Source organism: Hipposideros armiger, unplaced genomic scaffold, assembly GCF_001890085.2.
Source record: "Hipposideros armiger isolate ML-2016 unplaced genomic scaffold, ASM189008v1 scaffold_867, whole genome shotgun sequence".
Taxonomy (NCBI): Eukaryota; Metazoa; Chordata; class Mammalia; order Chiroptera; family Hipposideridae; genus Hipposideros; species Hipposideros armiger.
Window position 1 is genome coordinate 370,256 of NW_017732217.1, and position 12,443 is coordinate 382,698.

The 12,443-nt window shown below is 46.3% G+C and overlaps 1 protein-coding gene across 4 annotated transcripts in view; it reads right to left on the reverse strand.

Moving 5' to 3' along the window:
* CUNH19orf47 (chromosome unknown C19orf47 homolog) overlaps window positions 1-12,334 on the reverse strand; it is a 20,179-nt gene extending 7,845 nt beyond the window's left edge. For 2 of the 4 annotated variants that reach the window (XM_019629747.1, XM_019629744.1), the window contains exons 1-7: window positions 12,231-12,334; window positions 10,716-10,818; window positions 9,657-9,705; window positions 8,386-8,437; window positions 4,637-4,724; window positions 4,416-4,530; window positions 2,816-2,897 (exon numbers count right to left, since the gene is read on the reverse strand). In XM_019629747.1, the coding sequence (XP_019485292.1) occupies window positions 2,816-2,897; window positions 4,416-4,530; window positions 4,637-4,724; window positions 8,386-8,404 (304 nt within the window). In that variant the 5' untranslated portion in view covers window positions 8,405-8,437; window positions 9,657-9,705; window positions 10,716-10,818; window positions 12,231-12,334. Of the gene's footprint in view, window positions 1-2,815; window positions 2,898-4,415; window positions 4,531-4,636; window positions 4,725-8,385; window positions 8,438-9,656; window positions 9,706-9,737; window positions 10,682-10,715; window positions 10,819-12,230 lie in introns of those variants that run through there. The other 2 variants (XM_019629745.1, XM_019629746.1) reach the window with 2 other exon arrangements.
* Window positions 12,335-12,443: the final 109 nt, after the last annotated feature.

Consider the following 12,443-nt stretch of genomic DNA (forward strand, 5'->3'; position numbering starts at 1 on the left):
AAAAAAAAAAAAAAAAGAAAGAAAGCAGTGACCTCCCTGTGGGGGTAGGAGGGCAGTCTCTGGAGGCCCCTGTCTTCTGTGGAGAAAGAGGAGGAATGTCCCACAGTACAAGGCAGGAGCTACAGGGCACTGACTGGAGGGCCAACCTCAGCATGGGAAGGAAACAGTCCTGTCTCAGGGTGCAGCTGCTGCTAGCTTTAGGGCGTGGGTTTCCAGAGCTCTTGGGGAAGCCCTGTAGGGAAGGAGGGGACAATCTTCATGCTGCCCCTGCTTGCTTGACAGTCCCAGTAACAACCCCCCACCACCAGTGGCTTTCCGATTTGGGTCTTTTGTCCTATCCACCCCCACAAGTCTTCTCTTTTCCGGCTATGTGCTCTCCTGAAGCCTCCTAAAGTTCCCCATAATGACCCTCAACACAGTATTATAATTACATATTGCTATGTTGGGTTCTTTTTGTTTGTTTGTTTTTTATAACTACAGCGCACAGGAAAATACATCAAGTCTACACAGGCCACTTAGCAAAAGGTGAACTCCCACATACCTGGCACCCAGGTCAGGAACTGGAACATTCCTGCCACCTAGAAGTTGGGAATTGGCCCTTCCCAATCAGAATTCATCCCTCCCCACTCCCAGGAAGAAAGGGTCTGTTTTCGACCCTGCTTACTCCCCTCTTAATAATTTGGTGTATCCCCTTCCAACATTTTCCCAAGACATTTCTTTAGATGTTCTTAAAGCAGATAGGGGCGGCTTTTTGAGGACTGGTTGCTAGAATCTGTACTGGGAGGACCTTTGTTATTACCAACACTCTGCCGGGCCAAGGGCAGTGTGACTGGGATGTTCTGCTGTAAAAGGTGAGCAGGTGACAGTGGCCACAGAGGGAAAGGTCTTGCTTCAAAGGGATCCGGGATACTATGTTTTATCATAACAGGTAAACACCATTTGGGTGGAGGGAAAAACACTCTGTCTGCTCTACTGAATTTGAGTGGCAGTCAGGATGTCAGAGTACGAACAGCTGTTCTTTTCTTTTGCCTCAACATGGACACACACATTCGATATTATAGCGTCAGGAATGCTGTTTTGGAGCATTCTGCCCCCCTTTCCTTCTTGACCTGTTTCCGCTTCTCTTCTTTATTGCCTATTTCCTCCACTAGTATTTCTGTTTAATTTTTTAAATTTATCTTAAACTACTTAAGACACTCACAATGGTATAAAAAGTACATACTACCTAATCCCATTTATACAGACTTGAAAGACTGGGAAAACTAACCTATGCTGTTAGAAATCAGGGTAGTGGATACCCTTGAGAGGAGGTGGTGATGCTGGTCATGTTTCTGTTTCTGGATTTGAATGCTGCTATCTACAGGGGTGTCCTACTTGTGAAAAGTCATTCTATTCTGTTGTACTTTTATGATCTGAAGGTACTTTTCTGTATGTAAGTTGTGGGACCCCAATTTGTTCAACCTCCCTTCATCCATGCCTTTAGGTAGGACTTGCCCATACTGACTCTGGGCTGAGCCATGTGACTGGCTTTGGCCAATGGGACAAGAGCAAATGTTATACAAGCAGAAGCTTAAGAAGTGATTTGTAGAATGGGGCCAGCACCCTCTTGTGCTGCTTTTGGGAACCCTGCAACCACCTAGGCTAGCCTAGGCTAGTCTGCTGGAAAATGAGAGACATATGGTCAAGTCGCCCCTGTTGTCCCGGTTGATATCTAGCCAACCATCGGACATGTGAGCGAGGTCATCCTAGATCACCCAGCCTCAGCAGAGCTGTCAGGTGACCACTGTGGTCAGCTGAGCTGGCCCAGAGCAGAACTGACCAGCCAAGTCATAAAACCATAAGAAGTGAAAGTCTGTGTTTTAAACCAGTTTGGGGGTGGCTTGTTAAGCAGCAAAGGCTAACTAATATGCATGTTAAATTTTTTAAGTTTATTTTTTTTAAAGGTATCATACTGCTGAAAAAACAAAAGTAAAAAAACTGTCCACCTGTTGGCAGCTCAGTGGCAGCTCAGCTCGGGCGCAGCTCACTGGCCCATGTGGGAATCGAACCTGTGACCCTTGTTGCTCAGAGCTCACACTCTTAAACAACTGAGCCACTCGGCCGGCCTGAGAGAAGATGTGTTTTAAAGTGTGCCGTAAATCATCCTCCATCATGACAACGCTCCGTGTCACACATCACTTCTGGCATGGCAATTTATGTCAAATAAAAGCATTACGGTGTGTCCTCATCCAACTTATTCACAGATCTGGCACCATGCAACTTCTGGCTCTTCCCCAAAGTCAAAATGACCATGAAAGGTAAACGTTTTGAATCGATTCAGGACATCGAGGCAGCCACAACAGTACTACTAAAGACACTCATGAAAGAGGACTTCCAGAACTGCTTCACAAAGTGGCAAAAACGATGGGATAAGTGTGTTCCAAAGAGAAGGGGAGTATTTTGAAGGGGATTAATGGCAATAATACGTCTTTTACTGTAATAACTTTTTTTAAATTTAAACATTCACTGTATTGTTTGATCACACCTTGTAAAAGAAGGTTCTGTATTGATCAGTTGATGAAAATGTGATCAAAGGCTCACAGGAACCTAACCCTGTATTTCCCCTAGGAGCAGGGGTTCAGTATTCACTAATTCAGCATTCGCAGTGACTTTATACAACAGAACTACCTCACCCAGTCCCTCACCCAGTGTATTTTTCCCTAAGAGAAGACAGCCTCAGAGGGCTTTGTTGCCATTTCTACAGGCTCCAGGTGTGTTCCCTTCACTGCAGGAATGTGAGAATGAAGGAAAGGAGGCCTGGCCAGATGGGACTCACCACTAGAGGTCCCTCGGCGAATCTCGCCTGGGAGGGGGCTGGGGCTGCAGGGCACTGACTCAGTAGCGGCTTTGCACATGTCCTGTAAAAAAATAGGTGCCTGTTACCACGGAGACAGGGGTATGAGGTGGGAATAGGAAACCCAGAAATCTAAGCAAAATTAGGGGTATAAGAGCCACTAGAGAAAAGATTTCAAAACATCTCACTCCTAACTATGAGAAAGCATTAGACAAACCCAAACTGAGGGACATTCTATAAAACACCTGACCAGTATTCTTCAAAACTGTCAAGGTCATGTCCAATCACTATGTTGTAAACCTGAAACAAATATAATATTGGATGTCAACTGTAATTGAACAATAAATTTAAAAAATATATACCTGAACTAAATATAGCAAAATATTACGACTTTAATAAAGCTTATTAGCTATAACTTGAAAAAATAAAACTGTCAAGGTCATCAAAAACCTGGGAAGACTATGAAACTGTCACAAATGAAGAGACTACGGAGACATGATAAGTCAATGCAGTGGGGCATCCTGGAAGAGAAAAAGGACATTAGTGGAAAAACGGCTGAAATCCAAATGGTCTGTAGTTTAATGATAGCATACTAATGTTTTCTGCATTTTGACAAATGTACCATAGCTGTGTAAGATGTTAACATTATGGGAAGCTGAGTGATGGACATGAAGAAACTTTCTGTACTATTGTTGGAATTTTTCTAGAAGTTGAAAATTGTTCCCAAATTTAAAAGTGTGAAGAAAAAAAAACGTTTTGTTCAGTGATCATCTCCGTTGTAACTCTGATCACATCCCTGACTTGAGAAAGCCCTCACTGTGGGGTCTTGTCCTAGAGGATGGACATATGAAGGCCGTCTCTGAAATGGAGGAAGCCACCAGGAGTGGCGAGAATAACACCAGCAGCCACCATGTGGTAAAGCGGAGTGCTTGGAAGTGCTACTCTGGAACAGGTTTCCTCCTCAGTCAAGTGGAGGGAGGAGTAAATGAGTTCATATGTATGAAGGGCGGAAACAGGGCCTGGCAGGCCATGGCAAGCACCTGGTGTTAGCTATCATAACTTCACAAGCACTTACTCCAGGCCTGGCAATCAGGGCCACATACATTATCTGTAGATGGCTACAGCTACCCTATGCAGCAGGGGTGTGTGAAAAGTGTGTTTCAGAGACTCAGGGAGGTAAAATCACCAGTCTAAGGTCACTGTAAGCTCGGGGACCAATAACAGAATGACCATGTTGTTGGCCAAGTCTCAACTGGGTCCTTCTAGTGATAATTATCATTGTAAAATGAGAAGTAATAATAATAATTACATACAGCCTTTACTGAAGCCCTACTGTTTATACTGTACTAGGGTTTTATGTAACTTAACACAACTGCCCTGCAAAATGGGGTTGTCTTTGTGCATTCTACAGATGGAAAAAGTAAGGCCCAGAGACGTTAGGCAATGTGCCCAAAGTCACACAGCAAGTGGTGGAAACAGCCTTGGAACTCAGGTTTGCTTCCAAGCCTCCTGTTGGCTCTGTTACTGTCCCTCCACCCCACCCTAAACCCAGGGACAGAGAGGGGTGAAGCAGAGCACTCACCTGGCGGTGCACCACCTTGGCATGCTTGAGGATGGCGATGATGTCACCCACCACAGTCACGCCCAGCTCATTCATGATTTCCTTGTTGAGATCCAGCAGCATACTCTTCTGGATCCTACAAAGGAGGGTCAGCAGTGAGGCCACAGGTGGGCCAGCCAGCTCTCTGTCTCCCCCAACTTCTCCCCTCCCCAAGTTCAGCTCTGTCCCCTTGGCGTCCTTACCTATTATCCACAAACATCACAGCGTAATTGACAGCAGGTCCCGGAGGAATGCCAGCTTCCTTAAAGAACTGGATCCACTCGGAAGTGGCTAGAGGAGGGGTGTTGTCGACAGGGTTCGTTATTCACATTATTCTCTTTAGAGAACAGCCACAGCAAAACCACAATAGCAGCGGCTCCCACAAATTAAACGCTTTCAAATGCCAGGCCCTGGGTTGAGTGCTTCACATGTACCACGGAACTAACCGCCTGACAACCCTGTGGGTTAAGCAGCATTCACTCCCCCAACTTTGCCAATGAGGAAACTGAGGCAGGGAGAAGTTGGGCAGTTCAGCCCCAGCCACACTGCTAACAAAAAGCAGAGTTCCCCAGCCCATATGCTCCCACACGTCCCTTCTTACAGCTCTGCCCTGCCCTGGAGTGTGACTCACAGCAATCACCCCCCATACTTCGCCAATGACTGATTTGGGGGAGCCAGGACTCTGGGTTCTCTGCCCGTCCCCATCAACAGACCCAGAGTGTGACAGGATCCGCAGGTGGGTGGAAATAAGGGTCATAGAGCTGGCCGATGAGTGTCAGCAAGCCCCTGCCTCTTCACAGGGGCAGCCCTGCCTCACAGTGAGGTATGGAGTTGAAAGCATAAGTTTCAAATCCGGGCTCTGCCATTTCCTAGCTGAGGGACTATGAGCAAGTTAACGCTCGGTGCTTCAGTTTCTTCATCTGTAAATTTGGGGTAATGTATTCAACAAGTACTTACTAAGCACTTGGCATAGGCCAGGTCCTGTCCTAGGTCACTGGGGATACCACAGGGCACAAGACCAAGTCCCTTCCCTCATGAAGCTGACATACTAGAGATAACAGCACAAACATCCTTGGGTCACTGTGCAGACTCACCACATAAAGGACTTCAAAATGATGCCTGGCCCAGAGGACGTCCTCAACCCATTGCAGCTACTACTATTACTATTATTATTATTATTATTATTATTATTATTATCATTTTGCCACCTCTACACATGGAGCCAAGGCCAAGACCAGGCAAACTCCACCCATGTAGCTTTACTGTTTCCTAAACGTCTTTCTTGCCCTCTTGGGTGTGACCTTCAAACTGACCCTGACCTGTCAGGCCAGGTGTTAAATAAGATCACTAATTTCAAGTAGAACTTTTTTTCACATTTTAATATCTCTGAAACTAGGATCTATCTCACAGTTGATGGTGTGCTACACTTTTTTATATTTTTATTTTTTTTTAAGATTTTTATTGGGGAATTGGGGGATGGGAACAGTGCTGGGGAAGTGGAACAGACAAGTTGCTGTCGTTTTGTTCTTCAGTTTAGTTGTGGAGGACGTTGCTTCACAGGCCCAAGTTGGTGTGCCACACTTTAACTGGCAACAGTTTTGTTTTCTTTTCTTTCTCATGATACATAACGCTACATCCAACAATCCATACTATTTTAGAATAGAAGAAATTTGGTATTACTATGCTAAATTGCTTGCTTATAAGACAACTGAGGCTCAGAGGAGGAAAAGAGACACATTCTGGGCCAGATGTTGCATTGGTAGCAGTGCAGGGCCAGCCCTCTTCCAAGGAGGCCCCTGCCCACCTGGCCACAGGCCCATCTCCCGGGATTGAGGCAGGTAAGCTCATGCCCTTAGGTCTTCCACACCAGCCCAGAGGAAAAGGGTGCCTTCTTCTACTTTGCACAGGCACTAGCCACTTGCTAAGCCATGGAGCCCTGGCTTCCATCAGCCAAAATTGGGTACCTGTGTCTAAGTATCAAAAAGCACCACATAATGATTCCATTTATATGAAATGTCCAGAACAGGTGAATCTACAGAGACCTATAGAGACAGAAAGTAGATTAGTGGTTGCCAGGTGCTGGGGATGTAGAGTGACTGCTAATGGGTATGGGTTTTGGGGGGAAGATGAAAAATGTTTTGAAATTGATTATGATGATGGTTACACAACTCTGTGAATATAGAATATAAAAACCATTGAATTGTACTTTTTAAACAGGTGATTGTATGAAATGTATCTCAATTAAACTGTTAAGGGGGGAAACTGTGCCACATAGCTTGTGAGTAGCTAGCTGCCTGAAGCAAAGTCAAGGAACTGAAAAGTCCCCACATCTGGGCCACAGCATCATATCATGCACAGCACGTCCTCAAATAACGTCGTTTCCTTGTAACATTGATGTGATACCACATGAACTTAACTCTTGTTTATAATGTCAACTAGCCTATATTTGGTTTCGTTACACACCATTTTGCTTAAAGTCACAGAGCCTACTGACGACTTTAAGTGAGGACTTACTGTACTACTAAGAAGGAAAATGTACTGCCAATCAAACAACCGTAAGCCACCAGCTCTAAGACATACCCCCATTTCAGAAATAAGATGAGCAACAATATGAGTCTTGGTATCAATGGGGTGTGGCTTGCTGAACACACCGAGAGGCTGAACACACCGAGAGACGAACACTAGCATATTCACAGCAGCTTGTCGGAAGTGGTCCCAACCCAGAAACACTGCAACATTCACTGACAGCAGCATTGATAAACAAATGGTGGCCGCTCAGGTGGTGAAATACTATACAGCAATGAAAAGTAAAGAACCACAGCTGCACAGGACAACGCAGATGACTCTCAGACATCATGTTCAGCAAAAGAATCCAGTCACAAAAGCACACACAGCATGATTTCATTCATATAAGTTCAAAACTAAAGTCTATGGAATAGAAATGTTTTTACTGGTGGTACAACTACAGAGAAAGGTAAGGAGAGATTATCACAAAGATAGTGGTTTATTCCATCTGGAGGAGGGAAAGGGTTGTGATTGGGGTGGGGCCCTCTGGGGGGCTGGCAATAGTCTATTTCTTAACCTGTATGCTAAGAGGGGGTTTGCTTTTTTAAAACCTTTTCATTGAATTATAAAACACACGCACAAAAGGACACATAAGCGGATAGGTTTTCTTTTTTTCCCCCCCCTCCCCAGTGGATAGGTTTTCATAAACCAATACACCCATGTAACAAGCACCCAGATAAAGAAATAAAACATTTCCAAATCTCAGAAGCACCCCCTCATAATCCCTATGTAATCACTTCTCCCTGCCTCAAAAGGACCACAACTACCTTCTAACAGCAATTGGTTTTGCCTGTTTCTGTGCTTTATATAAATGGAATCATAAAAGATGCACTCAGGTGTTTGCTTTTTAATTGGTCTTATAACCGAATGTTTTATGTACTCTTCTATATATACAATAAATCCCCCAAATTTTTAAAGCTACCAGCTAATCTCTGTGCTTTGACAACCCAAAAATACAGAGCTTAAAGAGAATATGGTGATAAGGCTCATGAGAATAATAATAATAGCTAACATTTGTTGAGAGCTATGCCCAAGATTTTACTTACATGACCTCCTTAATCGTTACAATGTCCCAGGATGTAGAGAGTATTAGTATCTCCATTTTACAGGTAAGAAAACTGAGGCTCTGAGAGGCCATGTGGGAAATCTGCTTGACTTCATAACCCAAGTTCTTAATGGCTAGGCTAGGCTGTCAGGAGGCCAAGGTATAGGGAGGAGGCAGGTAGGCTTTGAGCAGGCCCCGGCCCGGCCTCCACATTCCTCAGGGTACAGCTGTTCCTGCCTGTGGCCTGGCCCTCCCTCCCCCACCCCGTCTCCCCCAACCAAGGTCATACCTCAAAAAGGGCAGTGGGAAGAGGGGGCCCCGGAGAGAAGACCACAGACTCACCCATAGTCACCGACACCATTGTCGCCCTAGCCCTGACGCTGTTCCCTGGAGCCTGGAAAGGAGAACAAGGGGAGAGGGCCCGTGAGTCGCCGCCGGCTGTGAGCGTACGTCCCTCTCTCGCTGCCTGTCTGCCTGCCAGAGGCAAGTTCCTGGACTGGGGGCTCAGAGCCCAGGAATAGACTGGAGCAGCTGGCAGAAAGTCAGCCTGGGACAGAACTGTCACCATAACTATCACTTCTGCCTGGGACAAGGCCCAGGGACAACAGATGTCCATAGCTCCATTCTCACACCTCAAAAGTTTTTTGCTTGAATAAGAGAGGGACAGAAAACAGACCCCCTGCCCAAGACTTTAACCATAAATACCCATTCATTCATCCATTCAAAAACTGTTACTAAGCACCTTCTATGTGTGTGGCACTGTTCTGTGAGTTAGGGATACTGAGGTCAACAAAAACATGGAGTTTGGCATGTAGGTAAGGACAGGGGGAAGGGAGAGACAGAGTAAACAAGTAGAACAGCTAACGATGTAGTGTGTCAGGAAGCCTTAGAGTGTCATGGAGAAAACATGGAAGGCCTGGGAAGGAAGGAGTTGCAATTCTGAATAGGATGACCCAGAGGAGGAGAAGGAGTAAGCCCTGTGGTTTTACAAAGGAAGTGTTCCAGAAGGTAAAGCAAGTCCATTGCCCTGAGCCAGGAGCCCAGCTGGCATGTCTGAGGAACAGTAAGGAGCCAGTGGTTGCAGTGGAGTGAGCGGGGAGAGTGAGAGGAGGCAAGGGCAGAGAGGTGGGGCCCCAGGTCAGGAGAGGCCTCAGAGGAGAAATGAAAAACCAATTGTCACTTAGATAAGATTAGCAGGTGCTAGAAAGGTGTTAAAGACATATTGGCACCAACAGAGACTTTCTCCTAGACATTAATAGCGCATTGAAAGGAAACTAAAGGAAGTAACTTTCTCTCCTGATGATTCAATGCTATCTGACTCCAGGACCACCTGTCCCACGCTGCCCTGGCCCAGACTTCCCACTTAGCCCTCCTCCATCTCCTCTGCCCTCGTCCTTCACTCCGCTCCTCGCGACCCACCCCAGCCCCCAATTCTGATCCTTCACCCTCATCCCTCCTCCGCCTCCTTCTCGGGGTGTAGAAGGCCCTCTGTCCAGAACACATGATCTGTTCCTCCAGGCCCTGCCCCCATTTTGATGGTATAACAGAGACAGTATAAGAGTAAGGACTCTGGAACCAGGCTGCAGGGTTCAAATCTGGCTCTATCAACTTACTAGCTGTGTGACGTCGGCAAGTTACTGCACCAGGCCTCGGTATCCCCATCTGTAAAGTGGGATGGTACAAACCTTACTTACCTTAGAGAAGTGCTGTGCGGGCTCGATGAGTTTCTTTGTACAAAGCACCTGAGACAGTGCTGCTGCATTTCAAGTACTCTACAAGTGTGGGTTAGTCTCTCATCTCCCAGGGCTCCCACCTCAGCCTTCCCTTTAACACCCAGGGGCTTTGCCTGCCTCCCAGTTTTCACAGGGAATGTCACCTATGCCTGGAATGCTTATCTCCTCCTGTCCTCCTGGCAAGCCCTCCTTCACTCTGCTTAGCTGCCACCACCTGCTTTGTGAAGCTTTCCCTAAGACTCCACATGCGAGACTCTCTCCTCTGCCTCTGGCTAGGATTCATCCTGCCCTTCACTGGCTTCTGCTTGCATCTCTTATTGATGAACATGACCACAGACATCATTCCGCCCTGTACTTGACTCCCTAGGACCCACTTTCCCTCCTGGATTTTACTGCTGGGCAAAGAAAACATAACTGGCCTCACTCAAAAAGCAAGGAGTGGAGAGGCTTCAGTAAGGCAGATATCACACATGCCAGGCACTGACTGTGCACCAGGACCAAAACCATGCATCATGCTGATGCCTCACTACCTCCTCATGAGTGAGGACTATTATTAGCCATATTTTAATCGATGAAAAAAACCAATGCATTGAGGTACAGTCATTTGCCAAATGCCACATCTCGTAAGTGGCTTTACCAGGAGTCAAAAACAACTTTTCCCTGATTCCAGTGCCTGTGCAGCAGTTCCTATTGAATGTTCACATGCCAGGCACTGAGTATATACACATCTCTGTGACTCCTCACAACCACAGGGGAAGAAAGCAAAAATGATCTCCATGTTACAGATGAGAGTGGCAGGTCTAAGGTCACGCAGCAAGTAACTACAGGGCCAGGACTTGAACCCAAGTCAGTCCAATGGCTATGATTAATGCTGGTTTGAGGAATTACTACAAGCCAGGCACTGTGGTTGGTCTTTGCAAAGTTTCAGTTAATGCTTACCAGAAGTTTTTAAGTACTGGTATTCTCCTATAGCGGCAGAATTTCCTGCTGGACTCAGTTTCCTTTCTTTACTGTTAAAAGTCCATATCCAACGCTGGCTCTCCTGAACAGTGAAAATTATAACATTAATAATAATGGAAAAATGACCACTCCCAAAACTCAAATAATTATAACATACTAGATGCCCTTAGAAGGGTTGGATCTAAATCCCAATTTTACCACTTCCTAACCCTAACTCTGGGGCAAGTGGCTCCATCTTTCTGGATTTCACTTCCCTCGATTATAAAATAAGAATGATAGGGATATTTATTCTTAAAGTGGTTAGAGGGATTAAGTGAGTTCATAAATGCCAAGCCCTTAGAACAATGCTCAGAGGTGATAAGTGCTAGTATGTGTGCATTAAATAAAATAAATTCAGCAAGCTAGGGAAAAGGGTAGGGCAGTCACTGGCCCATGTAAATCATATGCAAAGTGTGAGCTGGGAACAAGTATGAAATAACTTGATGGGGACCATGGGACCTGACAACACGGAATCACGTAATACAAGTTATTCCCTTTCAAATCGCTTTGTTTCCATCTACAATTTAACAGGCTGTTCAGCTTCCACTGTATTGCAGGTTAAGTGTTCCGTCTCACCACCAGCCAAGCCAGTTTTCATCAGGAGAGCAAATACAATTTTTCCTTCTCAAATTAACTGACTGGAGGAAAACGCATCAGTAGTTTTAAAGAAAAAAAAATCTAATAGTATGGGATTTGGAACAATTGGCCAATAGTAAGTGGCAGGATGTTGGTTTCCCCAACACCAGTTTCCAATATTTTCCTATTACTATCTTCGAGCTTCCTCCTTCTCTCTACCTCCTTGGAAGTCCCAGCTACACCAATGACTCTCATAATTATTGATAGTCCCAATCTACTAAGCTCCTACTCAAGACTGTACCAGGCCCTGTGCTACCGGCTATACACCCACATTTCATCAGCATCCTCACAACGACCCTATGATATTTGAACTATTAGCCCTCATTGTATAGAAGAGGATTGTATAGAAGAGGAAAATGTGGTTCGGAGAGATGAAGGCATAGGCACACTGCCACAAAGTGGAACTGGGACTTGAACTGAAATCTGCCGGCCTCCAAGTCCAACAATCTTTCATGCTCCCACACCCAGGTCTTTCACGCCAAGCGCAAACATCATCATCAATACTAACGATAATGGCATAAGAACGAGTGAGCACTGTCCCCCTAGGCACTGAACGAGGGGCACCGACATGCACAAGCTGACTTCTCACTCCAACCCATAAGGAGAAAGCTATAGTCGGATTCTGACCCCCATTCCACAGAGGAGGAAGCTATAGTCGGATTCTGACCCCCATTGTACAGAGGAGGAAAACTGAGATTCAGAGAAAGAAGTCGCTTGTCCAGGGCCGCACAGCTGCTCCAAGACTGATTCCGGAGACACGGACGCCATCCATTCCCACCATTTCCGTCCCAGTCCGACCTCCCCTGGCCCGCGTCTCACCTGCCCCTCGGAGCCCGCGCCCACTGCTGCCGCCCGCCCTCCCGGCCGGCGGCGCCAACAAGCAGACGCTCCTCCCTCGGCCCGGAGGCCCGCCCCGGAAGGACCGCCTTCATCGCCGGAAGCTGGACTGACCCGCCCGCGGCCGCTCTAGCCCGCCGAGCCGCCACAAACGAGAGTGCGGCGACCACTGTCACGTGACCTATCACAGTCTCC